Source organism: Ursus americanus, chromosome 25 (genome assembly GCF_024610735.1).
Source record: "Ursus americanus isolate L20-20 chromosome 25, mUrsAme1.1.p, whole genome shotgun sequence".
Classification (NCBI taxonomy): domain Eukaryota; kingdom Metazoa; phylum Chordata; class Mammalia; order Carnivora; family Ursidae; genus Ursus; species Ursus americanus.
In genome coordinates, this window is record NC_142151.1 from 8556066 (window position 1) to 8573757 (window position 17692).

The following is a 17692-nucleotide window of genomic DNA, read 5'->3' on the forward strand; positions in this document are numbered from 1 at the left end:
TCCGTATACCGCATTGCTTCCTCTCTTCAGAGGGGCCGTGTCCCACCCTCCCACCGCTACCATTAAGGCAGCAAAGCCAGTACCCAGTCCCCTCAAAAAACACACAGTAGACATAGATTATAAAATGTGTATTAGATTTCATATGCACAGTGGAGATGCCAACCTCACAGAGGTAAGAGTTCCAACCCAGTGCCAACAGCAATGAGCCACCCCAGTCTAGTTTCAACCATTCATCTAGGACAACACTGGATGGCTGCTGCCTCTGGACTGAGACTTCCTCCTCTTTGCTGGTGGAGGCCGGCTGGAACCAAGGGGGGATATGGTGGAAGTCTCAGGTCCCTTGGGGGTGCCATTCTGTTTCTGGAAGGCAGCTCTCTTGGAACGCTGTTCTGGCAACTGCTGCTTTACCTTCTCAGGCCTTTTGGTGTTTCGAAGGGGCTGATCACAGTCCTCAGGGTTGAGAGTGGCCTGGGTCTTGGAAAGGGATAGCACAGGCACTTCTGTATCCGTGCCCTTAGGACGACCATTCTGCTTCCGGAAGGCAACTTTCTTGGAGGACAGCGAAATAGCTGACTTTTGCTTTAGTTTCTTAGTCACCTTTGGTCCCCTGATCACTTCAGCTTCTTGAGCTCGCTGAGTGCTGTCCTGGACCTTGGAAAAAGCTTGGGACTTTGTATCACTAGATACAGTGGACAATCCTGAGTCTGTCCCTTTGGAGATGTCATTCTGCTTCTGGAAGGAGGCCTTCTTGGGATGTTGCCGTTTCCGCAACTGCTGCTTTGCTTTCACAGCCACTCTGGCCTTCTTGGCAGGCTGGCTGCTGCCCTCAAGCTTGGGGGTCACCTGACCTCTCACCTCAGGCAAATTTAGGTTTGTAGGGGTGGCAGCTGCAGAATTTCCTGGGTTAAAATTAAACATGTGGTTTAAGAAAATGGGCCTCATCACTGGAGCTTGATCATTAGTGCAGGAAGTAAGCAGATGTATCAAGGAAACTGCCTGACTACTGTCAGCCAAGTGTGCAACACAGTTGAGATAGTACTTAAGAGCCGACTACCTAGATTCGTATTACTTAATATCACCTGGCCTTTACTCAAGTCACATTTGAACCTCGTATTAGGGAAAGGGAAAGGGAAGGGAAGAAAAAAGAAAAAAAGAAGGAAGGAAGGAGGAAAGAAGGGAGGCGAGGGAGGAAGGAAGGGATCATTATTCATCCTTGGGCAAAAAGGTCTTCAGAGGAAGTTGTGCCCCCTTGAGGACAGCAGGTCACATGACACAAGGGGGAGGTGAATCCTGAAAAAACTTGAAGCACTGGGCTTTTTCTTTTTTAATTAAAGACCGTTTTTAGGGTTTTTTAAATGTGGATTTTGAGGAGATGCAAGAAAATAAGAAGTCACACACAGCAACCAGAAACAGGCTAGTAAGGCGCAAATGAGAAATGACATTAAATATGTACTTTTAAAATTACAGTGGAAAAAATAAGTTAACAGCAAATTTTGCCAGTTCTTAAGGTTTCTCTTAACATTCAGATGTGACTTTTGTGAGGAACATTATTTATAAAGAAAAAAAAAAAATCAGGGTGCCTGACTGGCTCAGTCCGAAGAGCGTGCAACTCATCTTGACCCTGACCTGTCATGAATTCAAGCCCCATGTTGGGCGTAGAGATTACTTAAATAAATAAACTTTAAATTACTTAAATAAATAAACTTAAAAAAAGAAATCAACTCAGTAAGTCACAGTTTGTATTCAGAGAAACTCGCCTCTCCCTCTTCCAACTAAACCTAGGGTTCTATCCCAGCACACAGAACCACCAAGCCTGTTCTAGAAAACCCCACCCTTCCCAAGATTCAGGCCAGACTCAAGATGGCTGAGAAAAAGATCTGCAATTAGTGTGATGGGCTCAGAGAACTGCTGATGGTTCCGAGGAGTCTTGTGCCAACCCGATGCTGACAATGCTGGACCAGCACAGATCTGTTACCAGGAAGGCAACCCTCGGCCAAGAAGGAAAGAAACCACAACTGCACTGGGAATGCATTAGTGCTGAAAGACTGCAGCCACTTGGCAGAATCAAGCAAAAGATCCCCATCTGTACGAGTGCTTTCACATACACTCAAACGTGGTCCAGGCTCAGGAATGATTCTAACTGGGATGAAAGAGGCCTCTCATCCAAGCATGCAAAGGCTGCGATAAGGAAGACAGAAATCGGGGCGCCTGGGTGGCTCAGTCGTTAAGTGTCTGCCTTCAGCTCAGGTCATGATCCCAGGGTCCTGGGATCGAGCCCCGCATTGGGCTCCCTGCTCAGCAGGGAGGCTACTTCTCCCTCTCCCACTCCCCCCTGCTTGTGTTCCCTCTCGCTGTCTCTGTCAAATAAATAAAATCTTAAAAAAAAAAAAAGACAGAAATCCCTCCATTCCCTTCAGTCATACGCCTCCTGAAGGGCAGAAAGAGCAAGGGGCGCCTGGGTGGCACAGCAGTTAAGCGTCTGCCTTCGGCTCAGGGCGTGATCCCGGAGTTCTGGGATCGAGCCCCACGTCAGGCTCCTCCGCTATGAGCCTGCTTCTTCCTCTCCCACTCCCCCTACTTGTGTTCCCTCTCTCGCTGGCTGTCTCTCTCTCTGTCGAATAAATAAATAAAATCTTTAAAAAAAAAAAAAAAAAAAGAGCAAATGCGGTGACGAAGGGCAGAAAGAGCAGACTGCTTACCTGTCTGGGACTGGGGGACAGAATTAGAGAATTTCTTGAACTTGGCAATAAAGAAACCATCCATATTGTGAGTGTGAGGGTAGAAGCGGCGGGTAGAACGCAAGGTGGGGTGGAAGCGCCTTTCTCGAAAGCGAGTAAAACCCTCCTGGCCAAAGTCTAGACCTGTTGGCACCAACCGCACATTCCTCTTTTTCAGGGCATAGTCTACCACCCACTCATTCTCTTCCACCTGGATTCGTCGGGGAGACAAAAAGAGAAGGAAAAGCAGAGCTGGGGGTGAAGGGAGCTCTAAGGGGCAAACAACCCCCTAGTCCTGTCCCGTCAGCTCTGCCACAACAAAGGCCTCACCATGATGGAACAGGTGCAATAAACAAGGTAGCCACCTGTCTTGGACATGGCGTTGACAGAGTCAATGGCACTCAGGAGCAACTCCTTCTGAAGGTGAGCACAGCGCAAGATGTCCTTCTCATCCTGTCACAAGGAGAGACCGATGCAAGGGTGCGAAAATTTCAAGAAGACAGCCTCAGAAGAAAAGGTGAGCTATGAACAGCTCGGAGTGCTCCTCCCCCTCCCACTCCAGCTCCGTGAGGCCCGGCCAGACCTCTCAGCTGGTCCCCACCCCCACTCTTAGCAAAACCCCCCCGCAACTCCTCACCTTGTTAGTCTTCACAGCTGGGTCTTTGGAAATGACCCCAGTGCCACTACAGGGAGCATCCAAAAGTACTCGATCAAAGCCCCCCACCACCTGTGGAAAAACGGTAGGTTAGTTAGGTGTTTTTGGCAATCTGCACTGCACCATTACTTCCTAGCGGCAAGTCGAAACCCTGTGAGGTCAGGAAGGGGGCAGGGAACTGGAAGACACACGACAGACACACACAGAGGAGAGCTGCACCTTGGGAAACTGGCGCCCATCGTAGTGGCTGACGATGGTGTTGGTGACTCCCAACCGGTGCAGATTACCCACGACACTCTTGAGCCGCTCAGCATTGGCATCGTTGGCAAGGATCACACCTGTGTTCTTCATCAGCTGGGCTGAAGCGGGAGAGGCACAGCGCTCACCAGCCAGCTGCACAGCCTCCACACCTGCCAGCCACCCTCCGGCCCAAGGACGCGCAGGGGAATTCTCACCACTTCAAGACCACTTCGCTCCCAGTAAGCGTCCTCCCCACCGTCTACTGTGCAGGCCTGTCAACCGCACCCTCTGATGAGCAGGACTGCCGGCGTGGTCCTCTCCCTGTTACTGAACATCTTTGTGGTCCCACAGACTAACTGACTTCTTTTAAGCGATAACAGCTTAATAAAATGGTTATGACTAGTTATGTGCTGAACACTTTCCTAAGGATTTGTAAAAGCTTATTTCAACCTTAATAAGCAAGTATAATATAACCACCCAGCCAAGCACAGCTGCTATCCCATTTTACAGATAAGAGAAAACCAGGGGCTTGTCCGAGGCCATATAGATAGTTAGCAGCACATGGGGCTGGAATCCAGGCCGACTCCAGAGCCTATACTCCTCACCACTCTGCGAGTTGCTTATGCACTGTTTTCTTGAGGACTAGAGACCCCATTTACTTCCAGAAGCAGAGAGCCAGATGGCTCCTACCCCTGCCTGCCCTTCTCATACCTATGTAGCTAGTCTTTCCTCCAGGGGCACAACACATGTCCAGGATCCGCTCGTGCTCCTGGGGTGCCAAGGCCATGACCGGCAGCATACTGGAGGCTCCCTGAAGCATATAGTGCCCAGCCAGGTACTCGGGGGTAGCACCTGCGGAGGAGGACCCGTCGGTGACATGCTGGGACGGGGGTAGGGGCAGGAAAGGCTATCGGGCAGGGAACACTTACCAATGGGCACGGAAGAATCATATACCACCAGTCCAGTCTTTGACCACTTGCCCAGGGGATCCAGGTTAACTCCACGGTTAATTAGTGCCTGAAGATAAGAAAAGATAAGGAGTTTGGGGTGCCTGGGTGGCTCAGGTCATGGTCCCGGGGTCCTGATTAGCAGGAAGCCTGCTTCTCCCTCTCCCACTCTCCCTGCTTGTGTTCCCTCTCTCACTGTGCCTCTGGCAAATAAATAAAATCTTCAAAAAAAAGGGAGGGAGGGAAAGATTTTAAAACCTCATGGGCTACTATACCCAGAAAAGAGATGGAAATACGAAAACGTGGTTCTACCGAGCCCCGTGGCATCGCCCCTTCCAGAGCCTGTAGCTACAACACAAGCATCACAGACTCTCTGACTGCAGCCTCTCCCACGCCGTCCTCTCATGTCCTCTCCCTTAGCCTTGGGCTCTAACTCAAGGTCGGAACTCTATCCCAACGGAACAGACTGCCAGCTCCTGTCCTTTTATTTCTTGGAACTGAACTATGACTTCCCAATAGGCTCAGCCCCTCACCACCCTAAAATGTAACGTCACTGGCTAAAGCACATGAAAGACTGGAATCGGGCAGGTCACCTTCGCAGCCGGAGAAAGACTACACATACATAGGGCCACACCACTGGGCACAGAACAGAAGGCAGTCTTTAACACGGGTCCCTGAACCCTCGGAAACGATGAGTTTAAAATACTGTTTGGGCATGTGTGTCAGGTCTTTTTCTGGAGGCAGGAATCACAGTTTCACCAGCTCCTTGATGATCAAAAAGGCAGACGACTCCCATTTCGTTCTGAGGCAGCAGAACTTTTATCCTGAAGCAGTGTCTCGACCCTGTTGAGCAGAGGCTGAAGGGACGAGTTTCCTACTACACAGAGGTCATCCTGGGCCCCAAGCCAGTCAGATAAATCCAGCATGACACTAGGCCTACCTGGGTTTGCCTCTGGATCATGCCTGTACCAAGAAATGCTTAGGTACTAAGACACCCCCCTCACCCCGTCAAAGTGAGACAGGGGAGTCTCTGGGGTTAGAAGTCAACACCACCTGGAGATAAATAAATCTCAAAATCCACCCCTCACCTGAGCAAGGTCTCGCCGCCGGGTTTTCAAGGTATTGGTCCTGAGGGTGATAGGCCGAGGCACCTCATTAGCTTCTAAGAACTCCACCAGCTGGGAAAGCAAAATGGCAGGGAGCAAGTCAGGCTGGCGAAGGAGCTCAGCTGGATGACAAGAGTAAGGAGGCTGACTGCCTTTCTCACACAGCGTCAAATAAAGGTGAGAAAAGAGAAGCAGAAGGGGCATTAGATGAGCAAGGCAGTACCTCAGACAGAGGGAAGAGGTCCATGAGCTTGCCAAGCAGGAAGTCTCCATAGGAGTAATAAGTGGCCAGGTCCTTCTGAAGCCGGTGCAGATACTCAGAACGAGACCGACCTTCCTCCCGCTGAGTCCCAAAATCACGCAGCACTCCCACTATATCCTGAATGCGCTTGTGAATTCGTTGCAAGTCTGGAGCCTGGGCATGTGGATGTGTTAAGGAACTGTTTCATGATGTCCCAGGGTCTGCAAATCCGCTCTCCCAAGCACTAGCCCCCTACCCCTCCCTCACTCTGCACTGGAAGGATATCCTGCTCCATCTCCCCGGCAGGGGGCAGCACAAAAGGCTCCTCCTCATCCACATTGATCTGTAAGCCCCCATCTGTCTCATCATCCTTTTGGGGGCCTGACTCAGGTGACCCTTTCTCCTTTTCCTCCTCCTCCTCCTCAGTCTCCTCTTCACTCCATTGGCCCCTAGAAACAGTTTCAGAAACAGTGATTCACAGATGAAAACAGACACCGGCTCCTCCCTCATTTCCTTCATCCGGGCTTCTGCCTTGTCTCCATCCTAAGAGTTTCCAAAACTTACCCAGCCACAGCTTCCTGGGCCTTTTGCTTCCGAGCAGCCCTCTCAATGGGCAGCAGCTGAAAAAAGAGACAAGGGGCTAGTAATACAAAGCCTGCCCTTCCACCCTCCCAGGTAGTACTCTAGCTCTGTATTTCACTGTTTCCTAAAGGCGAATTAACACTCCCAGAAGAAAGTATGGAACCTGAAAAAGTGAATGTAAAATTGTAAAATATTGACCATCACTGAAACTAAATAACAGATTAAAGGGTTTCATCAAAACTGTTCTACTTTTTTGCATAGTTCCTTTCCCGTTAAAAAGTTCAGAATGTGGGGCGCCTGGGTGACTCAGTCCATTGAGCAGCTGACTCCTGATTTTGAGGGTTTTGAGACTGAGCCCTGCAACAGGCTCTGCGCTCAGCTGGGAGTCTGCTTCTCTCCCTCTGCCTCTTCCCCTGCTCGCGAGCACGCGAACACTCTCTCTCTAATGAGTATTTTATTTATTCAAGAGTGAGAGAGAGAGAGCGCGCGAGCGCACGGGCAGACATGCACAAGCCAGGGGGGAGGGGGAGGGAGAAGCAGACTCCCTGCTGAGCAGAAGCCTGACACAGGGCTTGATCACAGGACCCTAGGATCACGAACTGAGCAGAAGGCAGATACTTAACCAACGGAGCCACCCAGGTGCTCCTAATTAATCTAATTAAAAAAAATTCAGAACATTAATATACCCCATATGTAGACAGAGGGGACAAAATTGTCCTTGGACATCCACTCCGACACATTTCTTCCAGACATACTAGTTTTCATATAGTTAAAATTGTGATATGTTTTCAGATTTGTTTCCCGCCTTTTCTCACAGATCACCAGCATTTTCACAGACACAAGGGCCAAATATTAACTTAGTGTAGAAGAACTATAATTTACTTAAGCATTTTTTTTTTTAAGATTTTATTTATTTATTTGATAGAGAGAGGGAATACAAGCAAGGGGAGTGTGAGAGGGAGAAGCAGGCTTCCCACCGAGCAGCGAGCCTGATGCGGGGCTTGATCCCAGGACCCTGGGATCATGACCTGAGTCAAAGGCAGACGCTTAACGGCTGAGCCCAGGCGCCCCTACTGAAGCAGATTTGTTACTCTGGCTGTTTCCAGAGTTTTGGGCATTATGGCCCACAAATCTCATAATAGCAACTCTGTACAGAAAAGGCAGACTAGGAGAAAGGGTGCAAATGGGAACTTCCCTTTCATCCTATACAACCCTGTATCACCTGAGTTTTTTTTTTTTTTTAAGATTTTATTGATTGATTTATCAGAGAGAGCGTGGGCACGCACGCATGCACAAGCAGGGGGAGCAAAGACAGAGGGAGAAGCAGGCTCCCTGCTGAGCAAGGAGCCCGATGTGGGACTCCACCCCAGGACCCTGAGATCATGACCCGAGCCAAAGGCCGACACTTAACCAAGTGAGCCACCCAAGCGTCCCTCGCCTGATTTCTTCTAACACACTCATATACTAATTGTATACCAATACAGAAATATCTTTTGGGGCGCCTGGGTGGCACAGCGGTTAAGCGTCTGCCTTCGGCTCAGGGCGTGATCCCGGCGTTCTGGGATCGAGCCCCACATCAGGCTCCTCCGCTATGAGCCTGCTTCTTCCTCTCCCACTCCCCCTGCTGTGTTCCCTCTCTCGCTGGCTGTCTCTATCTCTGTTGAATAAATGAAATAAAATCTTTAAAAATATATATATATATCTTTTTTTAAAAGTAATCTCTATATCCAACGTGGGGCTCAAACTTACAACCCCAACATCAAGAGTCGCATGCTCTACGGACTGAGCCAGCCGGGTGCCCCTACATAACTTCTTACACCTCAGTAAATAAATCTCTGTCCACATTCTGGATCCTCTTCCAAAACGGAATTACTAGGTCAAAAGGAAAAAACTCTCTAAGGTTCTCAGACACCAAATGATTTATAAAAAAATGTGCACACGTTTCTATTCCCCTCAGTGGGGCACTCAAGAATCCACCTGACCAGGTCCTCAACAGCACTGAGCGGTCTGAATTTCAAAATGCTCTACCCTACAGCTTTTCTACACTTATGTGTGCACTCAGCAAACACAGGTGACAGGAAAACAGTGACGGAACACTAAAACCCTTTTCTCTACTCAGCTTATCCTTGTCACTGATAGTCTCAAGGACCTGGAAAGACTAAAAGGCAAGGATCCCTTCCTGAACACCAAGAGAGCAAACCTCACCTCTTCACCTTCATCCTCATCCTCTGAGTCGGAGTCAGCGCCATAGTCGTCTATCATATCAGCATCACTGTCCTCAGAGCCCCAGAGGCCCCCCTGGTTCAGCACACCATCCTCTTCAGAGTCTTCCTCCTCCACTTCCTCCTCACTACTGTGGGTTGGTGCTGGACGCTTCTTGCCTTGAGTAGGACGAAGTAAGGACTGGGCTCCCCTCTTACCAGGCATCTGGACAGCAACTCCAAAGATTCCTAAGGATTTGAAGAATTCTGGACTGATGGCAGCCACACAGTGATGAAGCCTGCATTTTCTATCCTTAAAAATGTCCTCTGGCTGTTTCTTTCACTCCAGAAATGCTCAGCAAGCCCTTCCCTACCCAGGACCCAGAGGACTCCTCATGAAGCACATAGCTCCTATATTCACTGACCTTTGGGTGGCTTTCCAGGCAATGGTTTGGCCCCAGGGAACTTATGCGTCTCCAGGGCTTCAGCAGAGCCCAACCTCCTCTTGGCTGCCCTGAAAAGATGTAAGGAGTGAGGAAATGGAACACACCTCTAAGCTCTGTCACAGAAATGGGACAGTCCCCACACAGCCCTGCCATCAGTGCGAGCACATGGGACTGTGTGACTAAAGATGAGCAGTACCGATGTAATCGAGGCAAGTCCGGCCGTCCACACTCACCTTTTCCGAGCACGACTAGACAGCCTCTTAGAACTGTCATCACCAGCTGTATTTAAAAAAAAGAGAGAGAGACAGAACAGTATGTCACAGGAAAAATGAAAACATCAGAAGAGAAAATGAAAGTGGGGAAAGAATTAATATACTAATTAAAGGGACTAGATTGTAACTCACTCCACAGAGCTTTACGAGGAGGTGGACGAGAGATGTAAAGGAGATGACCTCCTGTGGTTGGTCATCAACCAAATCTAAACTGGGCCTCCCTCCAGATTCTGATTTTAATAAATAGCATTACCACAATCCCGACAACAACAGAGATTCAAAATTCATGTTTTCTCTCCGACCTTGGACCTGGTTTGCGGTAACACGGCTAAACCCACCAAGAAGGTCTGAATCCGTGATGGGCTGGTAAATATGGGATCCACTAGGATTCCTCCCTCAGGAAAATGGTGAAGACAAATTGAAATAAGCCAGCATGCCACATATACTTGCTCCTTCTGTGGCAAAACCAAAATGCAAAGACTGAGCTATGGTGGGGCATCTGGGTGGCTCAGTTGGGCATCCGACTCTTAATTTTGGAACAGGTAGTGATCTCGGGGTCATGGGATCGAGCCCTGAAGTGGGCTCCATGCACTCAGCAGGGAGTCTGCTTGAGGATTCTCTCTGTCCCTCTCCTTCTGTTTTTTTTTTTTGTTTTTGTTTTTTTTAAAGATCTTATTTATTCATTTGAGAGAGCAAGCAAGTGAGAGAGAGAGCGCATGAGCAGTGGGGAGCGGCAGAGGGAGAGGGAGAAGCAGACTCCATGCTGAGCAAGGAGTCCGATGTAGGCCTCAATCCCAGGACCCTGGGATCATGAACTGAGCTGAAGGCAGATGCTTAATCAACTGAGCCACCGAGGAGCCCTCTCCTTCTGCTTCTGCCCTGCTCACACTCTCTCTAAAACAAATAAATAAAATCTTAAAAAAAAAAAAAAAAAAAAGACGACAACGACAATGACTGAGCTATGGGAATCTGGCACTGTGGATCCTGCATAAAAACAGTAGCCAGCGGTGCCTGGACTTACACCACCACTTCTGCTGTGGCAGTCAACCCTGCCATCAGAAGACTAAAGGAATGGAAAGACCAGAGGAAGCTCCACCATTTCATACACTGCCAGTCTATAATAAATGGATTTACTAACAAACAAAACTGTCTTTTCCTCTCCTTTCCTTTACTCCTACTTTAATCAGTAACCGACCACAGATTTTACCTCTGTAACTGCTGTTTTCTATACATTCTCCAAGAAATAAAAGGCTTATTAAATCTCAGCCCTGTCATTTACATGGCCAAGTTGCTTAACCTCTCAGCATTCACTTCCTTAACGATGTCTCTCTCACAGAGCACTAAGAGAATGAGGTGACATGTGTCCAAAAGGTTCAGTATAATGCCTAACACTTTTTTTAAAAAGATTTATTTATTTACCTTAGAGGAAAAGACACAGAGTGTGCACAAGCAGAGGGAGGGGCAGAGAAAGAGAATCCTCAAGCAGACTCCCCACTGAGTGCAGAGCCAAGTACAGGGCTTGATCCCCCAACCCGGAGATCATGACCTGAGCCGACATCAATGCTTAACCCACTGAGCTACCCAGGCACCCAGTGCGTAGTACTCTCTAATATCTAGAAAACCTGCATCTTTTATCTATGCCCAACACAAACTACGTGTCCACTCTTCTCTTCTACCCAGCCTTCCATGCAGATTATTCACCATATGGAAACCAGACCTGTACCTTCTTGTGCCCACCTCCTCCACAACGTAAGTGATGGGGACTGGTCTGTTCCCTTCCCAAATCCCACTTACTAAAATGTCAACCATTTTCCAAAACCCAGATTAAAATCTTTTTAAACTCCGGCACCTGTGTGGCTCAGTCGGTTAAGCGTCTGCCTTCTGCTCAGGTCATGACTTCGGGGTCCTGGAATGGAGCCCTGCATTGGGCTCCCTGATCAGTGGGGGGCCTGCTTCTCCCTCTTCCTCTGCCCCTCCCCCCTGCTCATACTCGCTCTCTCAAATAAATAAAATCTTAAAAAAATCTTTTTAGGGCGCCTGGGTGGCTCAGTCGTTAAGTGTCTGCCTTCGGCTCAGGGCGTGATCCCGGATCCCTGGGATCGAGCCCCACATCAGGCTCCTCCGCTGGGAGCCTGCTTCTTCATCTCCCACTCCCCCTGCTTGTGTTCCCTCTCTCGCTGGCTGTCTCTCTCTGTCAAATAAATAAATAAAATCTGAATGAAAAGAAAAGAAAAGAAAAGAAAAGAAAAGAAAAGAAAAGAAAAGAACGAACTTTTTAAACTCTAATTGGGTAGAGTTTAAAATAACCTAATAACCTCCCTCAGTATTAAACTGCACCTCTCCTTGCATGGGTATTTGGGTCCCTGATGCATCATCCCTAATTTCTAAGTGCTGATGACAGTGAATGTTTCATTCGTTCTTACTTTTTTTTAAATAAAAAAATTTTTTTGAGAGAGCGGGGGTTGGGTGAGTAGAAGGAGAGAGAATCTTAAGCAGACTCCCCACGGAGCGGGGAGCCAGGTGGGGGCTCAATCTCACAACCCTGAGATCATGACCTGAAGCGAAATCACAAGTGGGACGCTTAACGGACTGAGCCACTCAGGTGCCTCCATTCATACTTACTTTCTAGTATCTCATACAATATACTCTGGTTTCTCTTCAAGTATATAAATCTCGTTAACTCATTCAAAGAAAATCCCACTACAACAGAAAGTGAATACATAAACTAAAAACGGAAGGGCATGTGATACAGATAAAATAACGGTGCAAAACCTGGAGAACTAGGGGGAGTGGGAGGACACGCCTAACCCTTACCTGCAGGCAAGAACCTTGCGAGTTCGGTCTCAGCACCCTTCTGTTTCCGGGCCTTACGGCCTGGCCCGCGCTTCTTCTTCGTAGGGTCCAACTTGCGCCCCATAGTACTGGAGAAAAGAAAAAAGGGAGAGCGTAGAGTCGCGCGTGTTGGAAAGGGAATCAGAGACCGCACACTTCGCGTATTAGAGTGGGAAAGAGGACCGCCTGGAACCTCGACTCTGTACCCCCAATGCCCCTCACGGCATGAACAAACCTCCATTCCACGCTCGGCACGGCCCTTGGGTCCCACGCCATTTGTATTGCGTCCCCCTCCCAACGCCCCAGTCTGGATGGGTGCAGTCACGCTTCCCCGACTTCTTCCACACCCACCCCAAGCCTCGGCTCACCTGAAATATGGTCCAAGTACGAAAGACCCCCTAGCTAAGCGGCGCGGCACTCCACGTGCAACCCGAGGCTAGGGTTCGGACACCACACTCCAAGGAAACGTTTCACGCAGGCGCACAGAGGCGCGCTCGCCTCGCGGCCCCGCCTCTTCCGGTCGCTTCTAACCGGCCGCAAACCCGGAAGAGGCGCTCGCCCGGAACGCGCGCGGAGCTGGCGGCGGGGGCGCCGGAGTAAATTCGAAGGCGGACCGCTTCACTTACTCGCCGAGGGCGGAGAAAGCAGTGAGGACCGAACCGTATTCAACTTCCCCGCCCATCCCGCAAAGCGTTTGGCTTCTTGCCTCACTGCAGACTTCAGTGGGATAAACTGGTACCTAAGACCGCGGCCCTCCTTCTGGCACTCTCCACCCTACATCGAGTCTCAAGATGATGGAATCCCGTGCCATTCATCTCCTTCCAACCCCTTCATGGAAACCCGCTTCTCCGACCCAACAGACCCCTGCTCAGCCCATCAAGGAACGTCTCTGTCTCTGCCTGGCTTCACATGCGGAGAGGCCGGAGGAAGACCCCTTGTTAACAAAATACTTCAGCTTTCCTAAAAATAAATAAGGCGGTGCTTTAGGAGCTGGTAGAAACTTTTCCAAGCACTTTACTAGTTTTATCTTCACAACTCCAGGAGGAAGAGATCTTTATTTTATGAGAAATCTACAGCCCAGATTAACTTCCTCAGATCACAAGGCCATTAAGCAGTACTACAGGGTATGAACCCAGGTACAGTTTTGGAGCCCCTCATTTTCCCGGTGGCAGTCCTCCTTGGTCCCGAGTACATAAGGCACACGCACACAGAACATGGCTCTTCTGTAGAGTACTGGAGCCCAAGGTGACCCCCTTCGTTGTCACAAACCCCCTTCCCAGAGCTGCGGTCATACACACTCACCCACCTGCATCTACACCCACACTGAACCAGAGCACTAAAATACAAGGAAACTTTTATTTTCAATTTTCATCAAGAAATGTGTTGTGGTTTTTTATACTTTTGGTTCTTTTTTTTTTTTTTTTTTCCACTTTATTTCATTCTAGCTGCTCAGTGGCTGGAGCCGCTGGGTTCCTGGTATTAAAAAGATGCCAACAGAGGTAGCTGTGTCTCGCCCAGGGGCCCGGCCCACTCTGAATACCCCAAAAAAGGAGAAATGAAAACACAAAATAAACCAACAAAATAAAACCAAAAGGAGGAAGAAATTCAGATCATTTTCTTCAAGCCTGGCGGGAACCCACAACAGTTTGTGTGTAACAGGCGTTACAGTGGGGAGAAGCCAGGGCCCAGAAGAAGGCCAGCCCGCCAGCTCCCTGCAGATGGCGCCGGCGCTACTGCTGCATGTCTCTCCAGCAGGAAGGGCACCACTGCCCCTCACTCCCTCCCCTTTCCCAGTGCACTGGGGGCTGTTCCTTGACAACACAGAAGATGGGGCAGAAGGAAGGAGAGGGTCTCTCAGGCCCCCAGGGGAGAAGCTGGGCAAGGGAAAGTGAGGAAGGTCACTGCTCAGCGGTGGAGGTGGTGTCATCAATCCGGATCTTCACTGCTGCTGGGCTACCTGTAGGAAAAGAGAGCCAAGTGAGTCAGAATTCCAAGCCACAGGAAACCACCCAATCCCAGGGGAACTCCCTGGTAAGAGCCCCACCTGCTCAGTATATGAGACTCAGGGCAGAGCAAAGCTACAAGTTCCAGAATGGCTCTGCTGAAAAAGAGCTGGCCAGAAGAAAAGGGTCTACCTGCTGTGGAGTTGGTTCAGGTGCTCGGTTTGCCAGGCGGCTGAGAATGTTACGCTCTGACATCTGTAGCCTCACAGCAACTGGGGGAATCCGGGCAATTGTGGCTGGGAGTCGAGTCACATCGGCTTTCATGTCACTCAGCAGTTCTTCTAGCTGTTTCAGAACTGCACAGAGGGGAAAAGAAAAGCAGTGAGCTGGGGTGGTCAAGACAGACTCTCGGCATGGGAACCTTCTTAGCGCAGTGAACCCAGCCCTCGTTACTTCTCCGTGACCAAGAGTGATGTGCTGGAGTGCTGGAGTATTGTTTTGAGTCACTGAGTTGCCTGACCCGCCTCGGCCACACTCAAATTCCTATTCCTCATACTGCAGTTCCAACTGTCCATGATACTGTGCACTTTTACACCCCTAACCCTCACTGACCTTGCTCCCTACTGTCTCTATTTTCTCCATTCCTCACGAGAAGATTTCTGTTGTTTCCTTTTCTCACCACCTGTGCTTTCAGAGCTGTCTTCTCCTTCTTTTGAACCAGACTTCTTTTCCTCATTTCACCCTCCACCCCTCCCCATCATGTTTTAACTTAAATTAGAAAGAAATGTTGAAAGGGGTCTAGAATTTGATGGGATCTTAATCACAAGAAGTTACCTCTACAGTATCCCAGATAACACTGTATTATTCTGCTTTGCTTTCCACCTCCAAGAACTCGAATACATTGAGTTAAAAGAGGCAAAGAACTACTGTCCTCGATTGCCTCTAAGATATTAACTTTCCGAGGAAGAAAGCAAAGATCCCCAGCACATCCTAAGTGCCCAGGCAGAGGGGCTCTGAAAAAGGTATAGAAACCAGGAGTAACCGTGTGTTGGGGAGGGGTATTGGAAGAAGGCTGAGTCAGCAGGAGGCAGGGGAGCCACTGGCTACCTTTGTGCAGGACCGCATTGGCTGGCTTGTTTCCTGCCATTGACTCCTTAGACAGGTGCTGGTGACTCTCCGCCAAACACTCCACCTCAGCAAAGCGCGTGTTTAGGGCCATGGAAGGGTGAGAGGGGTCCTCTGACATGTTCAGGTAAGCTGCCCGGCGCAGCTGTTCCTCAATCACCAGGGCTTGTTCTAAGAGCTGGAGAAGGATAAAGAGGAGAGGGGAGTTGCACTGACACTGGCTTTCCTTACTTCTGATGGGTCTCTCCCAATCTATAAAGAACCTTACCAATGGCTCCCCCACACCCGAGCCCTTCAAAATCGAGTTAGTTTACTCCCATTTGGAAGTTCATGTTTTTAAAACTTTGCCCTTCATGGATTCGCTTATACAAAAATGATTAAAATTTCAGTCTAGAAAATAGATCATATAAAAAATTAGTATCACAAGTAATTGCATCTCCCAGAGATACTATTAACATGTTGAGGTTTTTCCTTTCATCTGTATTTTTTATGTAGCTGAGATCACTCTATATACCTGTTGTGTTTTCACTCAACGTTCCACAGTAAAAACCTTGCTTTATTATAACTGCCCTTCACAAAAGATAATTTTTAATGGTTGCATGGTAGTCTGTCCTATGGATATACCTACATCATATCATTTAAGTTGTTTTACTTTTTAGAAATATTTCTGTTGTTCCTTTTCTTTTGTCTCCGTATCTCACTCCTGTTCCTTCCTCTCCCCAACAGGCAATGTTTCTACTATACTTACTGCGTGGCTTTGTGCAGGTGTTCTTGAAGACTGAGTTTTGTTTCATGCGCACATTTCTAATTTACAGAATGTTGTTCTGTACACATAAAAAGCCTTTTAGTCCTTTCCCTTCAGATCTTTTCAAAATGTTCAATTTATGTTGTTCTAACACATATATTTCGTTCCTCCTAACTGTTGTTTAAAATGCTCCATGATGTGAATCCACGTTACCTATCCAAACTCCCAGTGATGTCCCAGGAGAACATCTAGGTTACCTCTGGGCCCCACCCCCCCCAAAATCATACTGCAATGAACACTTACATATGTCACCTGATGGAGCTATGTAAAAGGTTCTTTGCAATATGTTCCAAGAGACAGAATGTTGATTCAGAAGTTTTAAGACTTAATTTGCTCAAGTATCCGTCCACTGGTTCTTAAAGACAATAAAGCCATTAGGGGTCAGGAAATAGGACAGTATGAGAATGGGCTGTTGTTTCTTCCACAAGACGTGCTCCATCGAGCAGAGTAATTTATCCCCAGACTGACCAAGCATCTACTTTCAATCTATATACCCTGTCTCCTTCACCAACTGCCTCCTCCTGTCCCAAACTATGTGCTTTCTCCAGGATCATTGGCCCTTGGCTTGCTGTTCTTTTAAAGCACTCCCTTAAGTGATTTCTCCTCTCCCAGTTCAGCCAGCCCCTCTGTGCAAAGGATCTGATGCTTTTTGAACCTGCATTTCAAGCACTGAGTGTTCTCATCCCACTCATGCGTGGCTGATCACTCTTTGATCCCACTTGTTTATGGTATGGGGGGGTAGGTAGTGGGAGAATATTAGTTAAGACTTTTCTAAAACTGAACTTAACTCTTTTCTACAAATCGCTCCCTCTCCTCACTTCCCTGATCTGCCAGTGATAATTTTTCTGTGACTTGGGCTCAAAACTTTAGTTTTGTATCTCAAATCCATTAAGTCAAGAGTCAGCAAACTATGGCCTATGAACCAAATCTGTCCCGCTGTCTGTTTCTGTATGGCCCAAGAGCGAAGAATGGTTTTTTTACATTTTTAAATGGTTAGGAAAAAAAATCAAAATAGTTTGTGACACTTTATAAAAAATATATGAAGTTCAAATTTTCGTGTTGACAAATAGAAAGCTTTATTGGAACACGTTCATACCACTTCATTTAGAACCTGTGGCTCCTTGCACACTATGACAGAGTATTGGCAACATGTGTGTCCCACAAAGCCTGAAATAGTTATTATTGGGCCCTTTAACAGAAAAGGTTTGCTGACTCTGCAGTAAAGCAGTAAATCCTATCAGTTATTTGGGATCTTGTTTCTTTTACTTTATCCTTTTCATTTTCTACAGCCAGCATCACAGCCCAGCCCTTACTACCTCCTGACCATAGGACACTTCTATAATCTCATGAGTGTTCTGTTTCCATTTCTCTTGGTCGTACTGAAACTCTTCATAAACCAATGGCTGCCCATTAGCTATAGGGTAAAGTCCAAACTCTTATCTGATGCCAAAAACCCACCTACTAACCTCTAGCCCTTCCGTCACTCTCTAATCTACCTCCCACCTTCACCCAACACAAGTGTTTTCTACAGCCCAACTGGGCTACCTGCTGCTTCCAAACACCGTTAAGTTCTGCCGCCC

At 48.2% G+C, this 17692-nt stretch overlaps 2 protein-coding genes across 9 annotated transcripts in view; both read right to left on the bottom strand.

Moving 5' to 3' along the window:
- Window positions 1-113: 113 nt before the first annotated feature.
- On the bottom strand, window positions 114-12730 carry NOP2 (NOP2 nucleolar protein). Its single transcript, XM_087855567.1, has 16 exons — window positions 12608-12730; window positions 12222-12328; window positions 9369-9414; window positions 9115-9203; window positions 8694-8938; window positions 6471-6526; window positions 6190-6355; window positions 5889-6086; window positions 5648-5737; window positions 4542-4629; window positions 4324-4464; window positions 3592-3731; window positions 3355-3444; window positions 3048-3170; window positions 2700-2928; window positions 114-899 (listed from the first exon to the last, which is right to left on the bottom strand). The coding sequence occupies exons 2-16, from the start codon at window positions 12322-12324 to the stop codon at window positions 235-237; spliced, it is 2469 nt and encodes an 822-aa protein (XP_087711693.1). The 5' UTR covers window positions 12325-12328; window positions 12608-12730; the 3' UTR covers window positions 114-234.
- An 846-nt stretch (window positions 12731-13576) lies between these two features.
- Window positions 13577-17692, bottom strand: part of CHD4 (chromodomain helicase DNA binding protein 4) — a 28567-nt gene continuing 24451 nt past the window's right edge. For 5 of the 8 annotated variants that reach the window (XM_087855568.1, XM_045781149.2, XM_045781151.2 and 2 more), the window contains 3 exons: window positions 15287-15485; window positions 14375-14538; window positions 13577-14196 (listed from right to left, as the gene is read on the bottom strand). In XM_087855568.1, the coding sequence (XP_087711694.1) occupies window positions 14179-14196; window positions 14375-14538; window positions 15287-15485 (381 nt within the window). In that variant the 3' untranslated portion in view covers window positions 13577-14178. The remainder of the gene's footprint in view (window positions 14197-14374; window positions 14539-15286; window positions 15486-17692) is intronic. The other 3 variants (XM_045781144.2, XM_045781150.2, XM_045781147.2) reach the window with 1 other exon arrangement.